The following is a 14,701-nucleotide window of genomic DNA, read 5'->3' on the forward strand; positions in this document are numbered from 1 at the left end:
GATACTCAGGCTGCAGGTACACTGCAGGCTTGTCCTGCTGTGCAGAGGTTTCCCATTTGGATTCCTACTCCCTCTCTTGCTTTGACTTTAATCACCACTCAGCTGACCTTTCCATCATAACTATTAGAAGCCAATGACCTTTGCTGAATGGACGCAGCTGCCCTTCACTTCATATCCCTGGATCTCCTGGCAATTCTCTTTATTCTGCTGTTGTTTTTAACTGCCTGTGATGTGGCAGTACCAATAAACTATTGCCTCATTTCCTAGTGGAGCACACTCAGTGACCAGCAGAGAATGCCACAGAACCCCACAAGTGACCTTCTCCTCCCATGGGAGAGCTATTTATTCCTTTTTTTTCTCTCCTTTTCTGGAGAGCCATTCTTCTCCCACAGCAGCTTTTTTTTTTCCCCTGGAGCTTTTGGCAACAGATTTTGCTATCTTGGTGACCAAGATGCATTCAGAAGCCAGATGTGCTGAAGCAGCTGAGCATTTTCCCCTTCACAGAGTTTTCTCACCTTGGAGCAAAGGAGTTTATTTCTATCATGTCAAATCAGTGGCCTATTAATGCTGTTCTTCAGTGCTGGCAGAAACAATCTATGTCAGGTACTGAATTCCTTGCATTATCAGCAGTTTTTTCAATAGAGGAAAAAAGTCTCCAAAGATGATGACAGCATGAAACAGCAAGAATGCAGAAAAGGAGGGCTTAGATCAAATCAATGCAGTGGTCTCTTGGGCAGGAAAGAGATGAGCCAACAACTCTGGGAAGGTAAAAGTACTAAGTTCCTCTGTCTCCTTCAAGCTTTGGGGTCTCCTTGACAGCTACCCTGGCACTGTTTAGGGGGCAGCTGCACTCTGTATTGTATTCTACAGCTCCTGGTTCTGCCAGGAGCCTTGGCCTTGTGGGAGAGGTGGAAGAGGGAAATTTCTGTGACATTCCAGACTGACACTGCACCTCACTCTGCCTTGCACCTCACCTGGAGGGAGTGGGAGGTCTGTGACACAAACGTGCAAAGCACAGCAGATCCCAGCAGTATTCCATCAGCTCCTCTCCTCCCATCACAGCAGATGGAAACAGCAATTATTTTAGGTAGAACAGCAAGTGAGGGAGCACTCAAGGCTGAAGATACACTACACATCCAGAGCAAACTCCAGGAAGCTGAGAAAAGGAGGAAGGTGATACCAAGCATCACCAGATTTTCCCTGTCAGACAAGAACCACTTTGGAATTAAAACAAGGCAACACAACCTCTTAATGAAACATTTTATTTAAACCAATACAAGCACCATGCTTAGCAAAAAAAGATTTGGTTTAAAGTAAACATGCAATGTGAAGTAGCAGAGACTAAACAGCATATGGAAGTTGTACTGGTTACTGGTATTTTCATGGAACTGCCAAATTCTCAAATCTGGCCATGAACCTCTCACACCTTTTAAGACAATGAGTCTGGACCACAGAACAAACAAAAGTTTCACTGAGCCCCTTCTCATGTCCCTCCACAGCTCCATTTCACAGTCACTACATGGATGTATAAAAAATGTTGCATGATATTTATTTTTGGAATGCATTGAAGTAAAGAATTGAATTCTCTTGCTTCTGCCTGTTTGAGTCAGACCCTTGTCACCAGTTTAACATGATTTTTGGACCAGCTATTTTACAGTTGGAAGATACAAAAATGGAATCCTGGTACAAATGCAAAAGATGCTCCTTTGGAGAAGTGAAAAAGGTGTCAACATCTGCATTATTGCCTCCTTTAATAGATCAGAACAGTATTCATGATACTAGAAATACACATAAACCATCAAATACCAGCATTTACATTTTTTTGTTAAAAGTACTCAAAACACTACAAGTCTATTTCATGGGCTGACATGCAAACTCATGCTTTAATTCAGCTTACCATCAATAAACAGGATTACAAGAGCTGTATCCCAGCCATCTAGTCAATATTTAAAGCAAACCTGATTAATTGTGGCAGAAGTCTCCCTTGGAGAGACCTTTAACTCCAGACCAAGGATTTTATGGCCAACTTACTAACTCCTGAAAAATAGGAGCTCCCAATGGAAAATGCTGACTCTCAGACCTTTAGCTACAAAGGCTCCCCTAGGCTAATTTATGTTGTCCTTTAGATCTCTCTTCAGAGGTCTGAAAATTCAAGAGAAATGCATGATTACAGATGGGCAACTCAGCAGCAAAGCCAAGCTGGAACATACTGGCCTGAAAACATGGACTCATCTGCCTCCCACTGAGCCTAAGGGGGCAGCAGCACAGAACACAGAGTTCTACAGATAAGGTGGGGAAAGGATGTTATGAAAACAAGGATTATTTGTGCAGAAAGACCTGGACATAATGATGTCTTTGTTTAATCAAGTGTTAGCACTACCTGCATCTCAAGAGCCCAGGACAATTAGCAGCAGCCAGTTGTGTCAAAACACTGCATTAAGACCAAGGAGAACACAAACAAGGCTGGAACAGCAAACACCCTCTGCACGCACTTTCTCCCATTACCTGCAGCTGCTTCCACAGCTCAGCCAGGGGAGGGAGGAACAGCTGCCAGGCAGGGCTGGCTGAAGAGTAATACTGGTGGGCTGAGCAGCATCAACAGCACCTTTCAGGAGAAACTGGGTTTTAACACTCTCATGTTTGCTTCCTGCAAGGCTGGAGGGGCAGCACCCAAGGCAGAAAGTGCTTAAGTGAGGCACAAGAACATGTGAAGTGGAAGAACTGAGCTGAAGATTCAGCTGCAAGGAGCAATGTTTTCTTGGCAGAAGGTGGAGCAATCCAGAGATGAAAGGTCAAATTCGATCATTTCATGCAGCAGCTCCTCCCTTCCCTCCTGACACAGACCTCTCAAACAGTTATTTCTGTGCAGACCTGTGCAGGCAGCAGTTGGCTGCTGGCAGCCCACCAGTGTACAAAGTACAACAGACATGATTAATCCAGTTTTCCCCCATTGCAAATCAAGCTGAACATTCCAAGCAGCAGCTTCCCTCTCACCCACGCTGTACTTTGACATGCCTCACCTTCAGTACAATCCCAAAAACACCTCAAAAGAGATTCTTGCTGTTTCCAGATGAGTGCTTGGAATGACAGTATCCTTTAAGCCAGTCTTATTTATACAATGTTTGTCACAAAAGACATTGTTTTTATTGATCTGCAGTACAGAATGATCAAGCAACAGTTTCATAATCAACATCTTTTCATCCAGGGAAATGAAATTGTTTTTCCAGTTCAGTACGTTAACACAGGAATTTAATTACAAGCACTTCTTTCCCGCACCAAAAGATTGATTTAATTGGATCATTCCAACATGTATTTGGAAAAGCTCCTCTCAAGTCAGATTTATATACAAATAAATGAGTAATAACATCAAACTAGGAAGAGATTTACCAACACTGAGGACCTTTGCAAAGGAATTCCTTGTGATCTCGCAGGAATTAGTGTTTTAACACTAACACAGCCTATGTTGAAAAACGAAAAATAACCCCACTGTCAGCAAAGGTTTCACAGCATGAAATACTGGCCTCCAAATTTAACAAATTTAACACTGCATTCCTTCCCAGCGAGCAGATTGGTTGGGGCAGCTGTATTTTAAGGTATGTTATCAACAGGAAGCTGCTCTTACGCAGATACTTGCTCAGTAGTACAACAAACACTCACGAGCAAGATAGTCTGTCAAGACTGTCCCATGAGTGCTCCTCCTGCCATGGCATGGGCTGAACGTGTCCCACATCAGACAACTACTCTATTCAATATAAAACAGACCTGTAAAAAGACTGGTCATTTATAAAAGTTAAATACTATTTTCACATTAGAAGATTTGCTGTTTCAAAGAGATGAATCGTTAAGTAGATGAAAATCAAATGATCACTTATGCAAAAGCTTCATTTGGAATGTAATTTTGACCAACAAGCCGTTAAGAAAGTTAGAGGTTGTAATTAAAGTATTCAAAAGCTATGTGTGGCCAACTTTTGTAACAAAAGAGATATAAATCATTCATTATCATGAAAAGCTTTAACCTCCTGACTCCTACAAATGGAGCAGATGATTGGAATTTCTAAGAAAATGAGGTTGGCTTTTTAACAGATGTCAACTGCAGCACGAGGCACTAGAAACAAATATTACTTGGATTCTTTAACAAAGTTTTTACCAAATTTGTAAGAAGTGGCAGTGTAAAATTCTCAAGTCCTTTTAAAGCTAACAAATGAAAGGCACACAGTATCACCAGGTGTTCAGATAACAGGAAATGAGCAGAGGTAAACTTCTCAACAGTGTCAGAACAGAGATGCAAGAAGAAATCTGGTACAAGCGTAACCAGAGTTGTAGTTCAGCCCTTAGTTATCAGCTAGTTCCTGTGAGACTGTATTAGCATGAGAACTGGACAGTCAAAGCTTTGCCCTGAAATTTAGAAAGATTGACTCAGGCAACTGAGGAATTACTGGAATGACAAAAATTAGTTCTAAGAATTTGAGACAGTTTACATGGACTCAATGGAAAGATAAATGGATGGATGGATTTTCTGTACAAGGATTTTGACTTCTTAATACCAAACAAATGCTTCCAGGGAGTAGTTTTCAAAATTGAGAAGACATTATGCCAAAAAATCTCGTAAGTAAGTGACAGTACACATATTCTGCAGGTAAGTAAGTGACAGTACACATATTCTGCATGTAAATGGCTAATGTGTGTCCTAAGGATGCGTTTGTAGCTCAGAAAAAGTTAGCGTCAGCTTCCAAATGATATTTGTACACGGTTATAAATCCAGAACTGAACAAATTTAGTTACATAATATTAGTCACAGGAGTGCAAAAGGAGTCCCTGCAGAGGAGTATTCCCTTTTAGCAGGTACAAATAAGGAAACACCTGCAAAGATTTGTTACTTCAAGGAGAGAGACCTGCTATTCTTTGCACAAACTCTGCACAAGAGAGATACTGCAGGAGACAGCTGTGAATACAGTGCATTGCTTGGATGTAAGTATTCATGTCTGGTTCCAGTATCACCAGGATGGTACATAAATACTTAGTACAGAGGTTTTCCTTAGTGGAAGAAGCCCAATTTCTCACGCAGCCATTCTTCAGTTAGGTCTTCTGTATTTCTGATTTCGAATACCTAAACAAAATGGCATTGCATCAATTCCTGAGGGATGGGATTGGAAAGGGATAAGCACACAATGCAAGGAGCACTTTTCCACACGTTGTCTGAGCTGCAATAAACCAGTCATCAAGCCACAATTTTCAGCTGCTTTCTTGAAAGCATCAGATTAGTGGAAAATACACAAGACTAAGTGGCAAAGAACATCACTGACTTGAACAAGAATCTCATAATTTCTGTTTCTAGGCTTTACTCTTGTCCCTTAAGAATCTGAGAAAAGCACATGTACTACATTTTTAATGACCCTGAAGTGGCCCCAGCTCACATGCATTATCTCAGCAAGATGGTATTTTGAAGAATACATATTAATTTAATATCTGGGTTGATTTAACCCCAAAGTTCAGCAAGTCTGGTCAGTCCAACAATTATTTATTCTGAAATAAACTCATAATATCCAATAGCATATTGTTTTACCAGAAAGATATCCCAAAATAGAAGACTTGGGGGAAGAAAAACCCCAACAAAATCATAGACTCATAGAATGGTTTGGGTTGGAAGAGACCTTAAAGTCTGCCTAGTTCCAACTCCCCTGCCATGGGCAGGGACACCTTCCACTATCCCAGGCTGCTCCAAGCCCCTCCAACGTGACCTTGGACACTTCCAGGGATGGGGCAGCCACAATCTCTCTGGGCAAAACTCCCAAAGCAACCTGAAAACTACCAACCCAAAGCTTTGTGAAATCTTAAGTGAACCTTTAATGCAGCCTTGAAGCAGAAAACAAGGTCCAAAACACCAATATACTGTTTACATTCCACGTGGGCAAATAACTTGTTGGAGTTTGAGTTTTTTAATAGCCTGAAGAGAAACTATGTTAATTCTGCACTGCTCACTGGAGTGAGTCCATGAGATGCCCACAGACAGAAGTCAGGTAATTTTACAAATTCACAGGCCTTCAAAATGGAGAAACACCAAAATTCAGCATGACAAGAACAGAACCACTTAATGGAAGGCAAGCTAATATGCAAGTCACTGGAGACTGATGAGAGAACTGAGCTGAGTCATGTGCAAAAATCATACCAGGAGGAAGTCACAGCATGAGTTAAAATGAAACACAGCTCAGCAAGTGGCAAGAACAAAGCACATTTGAAGAGCAAGCAAGCAAGCCCAACTGGAGACAGCCTGTGTTCTCCGGCTTCAGGAGAAAGATGAATGATTGTGAACATCTATATCCAGTCCTGGACTTGCATTCAGAAGCCTTTCAGGCTGAATTTCTCCCATTTCAGAGGTAATAGTAACTCCAACTGAGCTACTGCCCAGGCTTTCACCTTCTTCTCACCAACTCTTTCTTCCTGCTTACTGAAGACTGTCTTCCTCCTTTCTATCAGTTACCAGGCCTCCAACATGCAGTTTCAACAGATCTAAAAAAAGATTTCTTGGGGCTGTGCTGATTGTTTCCACCATCTTCTGCTTCCTTTCCATTCACTCCTGTCAACTTGAGGTCTAATTTAAAACAGAGGTGTCTTTTCCTTCAAGGTACAGCTTACAAGGAAGAAGCAAGAATTGGAAGGGGCTTGGAGCAACCTGGTCTAGTGGAAAGGTATCCCTGCCCTTGGCAGGGGGTTTGACCAAATGACCTTTAAGGTCCCTTCCAACCCAAGCCATTCTATGGTTCATAGTTCTCTTACTGGCCCAACAGACATTTTTGCTGGGATGTTAAAGGACTGAGCAGGATAAAGAAGACCTAAAGGGAACAGTGCTGTTGGAAGTGCTGAAGTCATTTCACATGGTATGAAAAATTTGAACTGGCTACTGACTCTATTAAGCTTTACTGCTTGAGGCTAAAATGAGTCTAGGTGCCAATTAAGCAAAGATTTCAAAGACCTCCAAAATGAAATACAGCTGACATTTCTTTTCTAAAATGTACATGCAGCTAGGCCTAGTGAAGGCAGTGATTTCTTCTGGTGTCAGTACTGGAAGAACCCAACACAGGAAGAAACTGTTCATCACTTGGCACATGTTACTTGCTCTGCAGGCTGTTCTGCAAGCATCCAGCCCCAGGAACCAGCTAAATTGATCTGCTCCACACCACATAAGGCTTGGGTCTATTCTTCCCATCAGCAAATTTCTCCCCCACAGCAATGATGTCCATCCTACTGAGGGATATTTTTGTTCTAGAGAACACTGTTCCTCCTGGTGTTTTAGGGTACAGAAATCTCCATGCATACTCCTCCTCCAGCCTTCCTAAACCAGACTCTGTTCTCTGTAATCATAAAGGCTCACAAAACCCTTGTTGCCATTGGATCATGCAAGATACAAAACAACAACCTGCAGTGAAGGGGGAGACAGTTATTTCAATATCCAGTTATACCTTAGTGAGTTCAGCTGTCTGTACAAGTTTATTCTTGCTTCCAGCATACATCATCTGCTGCTCAGGTTTACATCCTGCAGTTATGAGAAGAAAAAAAAAGAAAAATAATTAAGGTTTGTTCAGTAATTTTAACTGCAACACTTCAAAAACAAGGTTAGGATTTTTTTTAAGAATCCAAACTGAAAGCTAAAGACATTCACAGAAAGGTAACTAAAGAAGAATATGCTCAGTAGTTGCTAAACTCTTTTACATACCTAGTTACTCTAGCTCTGAGAAATGAAGGGTAAAACAATGCAATCAGTTTATCTTCTTCCAGGGGATAACAAGGATAATCCAGTAATACCAACAAGCTACACTATTACAATACAGAACACAGATGGATGCCCAGGAACAATTCAGCTCTCTAAGACCCAAACCAAGACATGGGTTATTTGGCTTCTATTAAAATTACACAGCACCCTGTGCAGGTAAGTTGATGCTGAGGGTTGCTGCGACACAAGCAGGGGAGGCTACTGCTCCCTACAGACTTGGGATGATCCAGAATTACAGTCTGTTTCTCCTGGAACAGCCTGTTCCCCCAGCACTTTCATATGCTTAGATATGGGTTAGTGAGCCCTCTTTTCCTCCTCCTCACCCAAGCTGTGACAGCCATTTACTGTCCCTCACAGCACTGTTTGAGGCATCCTCTACTGCTGCCCATTGCACCAAGGCTCCCTGAAAACTCTCTCAAATCCCATCCTAACCCTCTTACAGAGGCCTGCTCCTTTCATGGGCAGAATGAAAGGAACAGGATTCTGAGCTTGTCAGAAAGAAATGGGTTCCCACATCCTTCTGAAAGGAATTTTGTCCCTCCCAGTCACTAATAGGAGTAGCAAGAGAGCCAGGTGAGCAGAATCCCTCACAAACAGAGGTGGTATCTTCCAGCCCTCTCTCCACTCATTTCCTGAGCTTATAGGATCTTACTTTGAGGATTCCCCAAGATATGAGGAGGAAACAGGCTGAATTAGGTTAAAGCTCTGTGAGTAGATGCAGAGTGCCCTGGGCTCTGTCCTTCAGAGGAGGGTGTCGCTGAGCACACTGAGAAAAGGCACATTTTACTAGACACACCTTTTGGCTAGATAAGGAGGAAAACAACACTCCAGTTCAGCCTTCAGAAGTGGAAAAGAGAGAATCTCCTCTATCATACATCTTAAGTGCCCTAAATGTGAACCTCAAAGGCAGGCAAACCTCCTTGACAGCACTAAGCACTCTGTTTTATCTTCCCTAGAAAAGAATATTCCCAAATTTACAACACACAGTAGCTACCAATCACAATGTTCACTCACCTACTGGACTGGAGAAGATAAAGCACAATGGATAGGAAACTCTTCCATCTTCATGCTGGTACTTGTAACTATACACAATAAATGTTTTTTCTGAGGTTAAAGAAACTAAGAAATCCATTTTTTTCATAGGATATAGTGCTCAGTTATTAGAGCTTGATGCAGGCACAAGCTAAGTGTTGCATTTTAGATGTTTAATTTGGTAATAATAACCTCACTGTTCTGTTTTCACTTCCACATCTGACTTTCAGAACTGGCCCTGCCTCAATCCAAGGGCTGTGTCTGTAGTAATGTTTCACATCAGAGCTAAAAATCACCCTCTCATTGCAAATATTCCTCTCCCAGTTTTGTAAAAAGACTTCCTACACCCACCAATGTGGTTTTGGCTTAATGAAAGCCAAATTTTTTTCTTTGCAGACCAAGAACTTCGTTGTTTCAGGTGTTTTGCTGAATTTGAACTGCAGTTTTAGCCAGGAATCCTGTTTTACAGCCTCCCACTGCACTGTGGGCATGAAAGGAAAGATTCAGAACGGCACATGGAATGGTGCCAGTCAGCTTTTGAGGCTAATAGGGCAGGTATTTTCTTCACATATAACTTCAGTACTCCTTTTATTTAGTTAGTTAAAGAGTAATTTACTTGACCCTCTTTTGTTCCCTTTTTTTCAAAACAGGGATTCCTCCCTAGGTCACATGCCCAATCCCAGAATCAGTAACAGCAGCAAAACAACAACAGCCACATCCTGAGAAAGTACCAAAACAGATCCAGAGTTACACAGGCAGATTCCTATATTTAGAAGTAGCCACAAACTGGTACATTTTACTCACTTCTTTACATTACCAGCAGCATGGCTTTGCTTAACTTCCCCAAACATTATATAGTCTAAAAGGAAATAAAATGTCAGGAAAGGCTTAAATGAGTCATTGTTTCAACAAGTGGTACAACAGTTCAGTGCTGCCTGAGAACTGATCCCTGGGTTATTTCACAAATAAAGGATCAGCAGCATCACACTACAGCAATTATTGGCCTAAAAAGGTGAAGTCCAACATTTTGAACAGCTTCCAGCAATGAGTAAGTCCAAATGGCAGCAGCATAAGAAGGATATCGAGGTTGTCTCTCAGGCAGCTCATCCTTTAGTTCATCTGGAGAAATACCCTGGTGACATTAAACACAAGCAATATTTGAGCAAGTATCTTGCACTGGAAGGTTAAAGCAGAATAATGGGCAGTGAAACACCTCTAAGGCAGATACTCATCTACAGGTGAACTGATAAGGATCTCCCTAATTACTAGAATAGTTTAGGAAGACTTGTGTGCCAATAGACTCCTATGACTAAACACAGAATTAAATGTTAGCATGAATAATCATCCCTATTTTGGGCATAATGAGTTTAGCAAACAGTTTTGGCTCTAGTTGGCTATGCTGGCAGCTACCATGCTTTGCCAACCCTAGTACTAAACAGAAATAAGCAAGCACACACCACAAAGTCTGTTAAAATCAGCTACAAAATCATATGTTGGAAAAATTTAGTCCTTCCTCCTTCAGCAAACAAAGAAGAGTCCCCATTACATTTCAGTGTTACATTAACTTCTACGTTCTAGGGTACAAGAGCTATGGTTAATGCTCAAATCCCTGGGAAGGATTTAATTTTGCCCTATGGACCATTAAGAAACACCACACACTGGGCTGACCTTATTATGCCACCCATCAAATTTAGAGTCTGCAGGGGATTAGCAATCCTGTTTCTAATTGATGGCAGACCAGCTCAGAGGCAAATGTGCAGATCTACGTGGAAACACAGCAGAAATCTTTTCAAAAAGCCAGCAGGTGCCAAAGATGCTTTTTACATCGTTAAAACAGCTTTAAAAATAACTTTTTTTTTTGGTGCAATTAATTAGTCAACTCAATTGCTTCTGCATAGTTTCACTATTAATGGTGCTGTGCTTTACATGCAGAGTGACCATGCATTTAAATAAGCTCATGACCCAAATTAGATTAAGAGTTTGATAACAACTTGAAACTAAGGCAGTACCTTAGAGACAACAATACATTGCAGGCTGAAGATACTCTTATTTACAATTCATTTAACAAACCTCATGCTCCTCATCCAGCACCACCAACTGCTTATCCTTGTCGATTTTCACTATAAATCAAAATAAAACACAGATCAATGTTTTTTTTCAATCAATTTATACAATGGATGCATGAAGCTTTTTAGCACTCAACCATTATAGTCCTTGTGACTCTGTTTTACTTCTTCAGTGTATCACATGACTTCCCAAAATCATTTTACAAACAGGGGTAGACTCTGAGCCATAATTAAATATACATACTCTGCTAAGAGTGGATAGAGACTTGTATCCTAAGAACAGCACTGTTTTATTGTTAAAATTACAGGCAAAATCAGAAGTGCTGCAGCTCATAGAACAAACACCCACCTGGCTCATGTTTACCTGTTACAGCAGCAATGTTACACAGGGATGAAAAGAGGAGAGAGGATTTTATGACAATTTTTAATCAGGCATGTTTGGAACTTACTTATAATGGCAGCATTGTTGGTCTCTTTGCGAAACCGGAATTTTCTCAGTTTCTCCACCAGGTCTTCAGCAACATCACAAACCACCAGAGATTCACTCTGCAGAAAGGAAATGGCAGAGGGGAGGGAGAAATAAATCCTTCCAGAAAGCAAAACAGACAAAAAATCCCTGTGTCACACATCTGTGCATAAACCCTACTGAAGTAGGCCTGCATGCAGCTTCTCCAAAGCTTCAGAACATCACATAAACCCGAAAAAATGTGGCTGAAAGCAAGGGGTTTAAAAAAAAACAAAACACATTAACAGAACATTTAACTGTTTTAATTTCCCTCTTCAAGCCACACAGTTAAGTGGGAGTATTCAACTAACTACTCCTGAAGTGGGATTATTCTCCGAGCTCTTAGAAGTAAACTCTACACTTCATTTTCCCAGCCCTGAAATAAGGGAGTGGCAGCAAATGGGAAAAAGTAAGTTAAGCATTTAAAATAATAGGAGCTCCTATGAGTATTTAAGAACATAATCGGAATTAAGGGTCCTTGTTTATTTTTACACACAGAAATATTAATTGAACTTCTGCAATTTACACACACAGAGAGAGTTTCAGAAATTTTAACCCAAAAACATGAAGCAGAGATGCTCAGATAATGTATTAGTCATCACACTGAAGATGAGGAAGGAAATTATTGTTTCACAAGCAACCATGCAGGTTATCATCCCTTACACATGCAATTTCTGAACTGTACCAAGCCAACCACTGCCATTTCCTGAGCAACATTTTATACAAACAACTTCCATCGTGAGGAGGTTCATGCCAGCTTGATAAAGACGTTACTTAAAATCTGCAGCTTATACTGTATTTGTGAACTCCCACGGCATCAAGACCCTTGTACCAAAATAACTGTATTTCAAGGTTTCCTTAAAAATTTCCTCAGATTAAAAAATTGTGCAAGATTGCCTATCAAAAGCTCTAATAACGAGTCTTGCATTGAGACAGAAGTCAGAAGAATGTTACTATTTAAGGTCTCCATTCTGTCTCCTCATGTTCAGTATTGTGAGATTTCCCCCAAAAAGCAGACGGGTGGCTCTGCTTCCCCACTTCCAATACCTCACGTTTGTTGTTGCTCCTGAAAAGATTTCTACCTTGACCAAATTCTGGCACAAAGTCTCGTCCCTCTGCTTCCTCTGGACAGCTGGAGAGGAAATCAGGCTCTGCTGTGACAGCACAGCTCAGGCACTGCCTGTGCAGCCTTCCCTGATTTTGCTTGTTTCCCCTAAACTTCAAAAATTGCACTTGGCTCCCGCTGAGCAAGTGGACCCCTCTGATCCAAACAGGTTGAACTCCATGATCTCAGAGGTCTTTTTCAACCTAACTAATTCTGGATTCTGTGAAACATCACCAGTACTCACTCTTGCTCATTCAGGAAAAAAATACTAAAAAATATTAATAAACCAGAACAGAATTCAGGACTGAATCTGACAGCTAAAGTAGTATTTTGTAAAAAATATCACTAATACCCACTCTCACTAACCCAGGACGTCTCGGTTAAAAAACCCAGGATTCAGGGCTGCATTTTAAAGCTGAGGTTATATTTTATATGAAATGTTCTTTTCTTTAGAAAGCTTTTCTCCCAGTCCTCTGGGCTCACCAGCTTCTCCCAGCAGACAAGCCATGCCCTTGCTCACACCTTGCACACAAACACAACCTCCTGAGGGAATCTGAAGGTAAACACTTGGTAACATCAGATTCAGACTGTTTATAGGGGCTAAGCCGGGTCACCAACACTTTGCTTAACAAAAACTCAATTATCCCAGGACGGGATTGCTGCACAGACAGGGACACACTGCCAACAGCACCGAGAAGGATGCTGAGGCTCCTGGATCCTCCTGGGCAGATCCCCCTCGGGACACCCATCCCCTCACATCACACCGACAAGTAAACATCAATTTCCCAAACGTGCCTCAAGCACGACTCTCACTAGACGGGCATACAGCAAAACACCGCAAGATTTGATCAAATTTGCTTTGCAACTGCTCCATCCACAGCAAGGTTCATCTCCCCAAACCCTTACTAAAAGCACCATGCATGACTCTTCCTTTTTTCCATAAGCCCTTCTTCACCCATTTGCCAATATCAATACAAAGTACCCCACAGCATTCATCCACCAGTCCTTGTTTCTCTTGGTCTGTTCCAACCAGCAATCACAGCTTAAGCCCAAATTCACCACTCGGGTGAATTAGTTCAACGAGCAACTGTCAGTTCTTCAGCGAATTAGCTCAAGACATTACAAGACAAGCAGCAACCAGGTGCGATCAAGCCATCAGTCGTTTCACAGACAAATAACCAGTTCCTCAGAGATCAGATCACGCGTTTTCCTGTTGATTAATCATTCGTCTCCCTATCGAATCTTTCTGACTCAGTTCACTCTGCACTATCTCAGCGGGGTGAGCCCCTCCCGGCCGGATCCCCCGGTCCCCCCTCACGGTTCCCCCGGGATCGCCCCGGATCCCCGCTGAGGGAGCGGCGCGCGCTCCCCCCTCACCATCTTGGCGCGCGCACCAACCGCCGCCGCTCGCGCGCCGCCGCCGCCTCCTCCTCACTGGGTTGAGCCCCCACCTCACCGCGCCTGCGCGCCGCAAGCCCCGCCTCCACCCTGGCCCTCCGACCAACCAACACCGCTGCCCCGGGGTGGGCGGGGCGGCGTCACGCGCCTACGGGCCGCGGGGAGGTTCAAGGCCGCCGCGCTCGGGAGGGGAGGGCGGGCGGGAAGCGAGGGACCACGTGATCTCGCTGTGCCACTCTCCTCCTTCCCCAATACGCTCCGCCCCCTCCCCGTTGCCATGGCAACTCGCGGGCTCGCCCTCAGGCGCCATTTCGCTGAGGGGATCGGGGGAAGCGGGACGGGACGGGGCGGGTTGGGTTTCACAGCCGTTAATGTGCCTTAAAAAGGGCAAGGACGGAACGTTTAAACCCCGAAATTGAATCCTGAGGCGAATCAGAAGTAGTGCTGCTCGCGGTGCTCGTTGTGTGTACAAGTGGAACGTAGTTCTGGAAGGCAGGCGGGGTCTGGAGCACACGAGTCACAAACAGGAGCAGCCAGAGCTGGGCACACACTGCTCTTCCATAATAGGGCCTTGGTGTGAGGCTGTCCTGATGCTGGAGTGAGTATCTGGCCTTTTCCGTGCTGCTCACCATTTCAGATGCTGATAGAGCGGAGGAAAACGTGCTTTCAGTGATTTGAGAATATAATTGCTTTCTTCATTCAGAATGAAAGTGCAGATGCAGCCTTCACATCTCAGGCACAACTTCTAGTGAATTATACTAATGATTTAAACACCAAATTTATAAGATAAAACTGCAGATTTTCACCAAGGGCTTCAGCAAACACCA

General features: G+C 42.8%; 1 protein-coding gene across 1 annotated transcript; it reads right to left on the bottom strand.

The window, feature by feature from the left end:
• Nucleotides 1-1,248: 1,248 nt before the first annotated feature.
• GMFB (glia maturation factor beta) lies at nt 1,249-14,184 on the bottom strand. The gene is made up of 8 exons (XM_085063783.1): nt 14,027-14,184; nt 12,419-12,503; nt 11,316-11,412; nt 10,871-10,920; nt 9,881-9,932; nt 8,783-8,863; nt 7,458-7,531; nt 1,249-5,107 (listed from the first exon to the last, which is right to left on the bottom strand). Exons 1-8 carry the CDS (start codon nt 14,182-14,184, stop codon nt 5,036-5,038), a joined length of 669 nt encoding a protein of 222 aa, XP_084919909.1. The 3' UTR covers nt 1,249-5,035.
• Between the last annotated feature and the right edge of the window lie 517 nt (nt 14,185-14,701).

This window comes from Lichenostomus cassidix, chromosome 5 (genome assembly GCF_008360975.1).
Source record: "Lichenostomus cassidix isolate B80296 chromosome 5, HeHo_3.0, whole genome shotgun sequence".
In the NCBI taxonomy this organism is placed as follows: Eukaryota; Metazoa; Chordata; class Aves; order Passeriformes; family Meliphagidae; genus Lichenostomus; species Lichenostomus cassidix.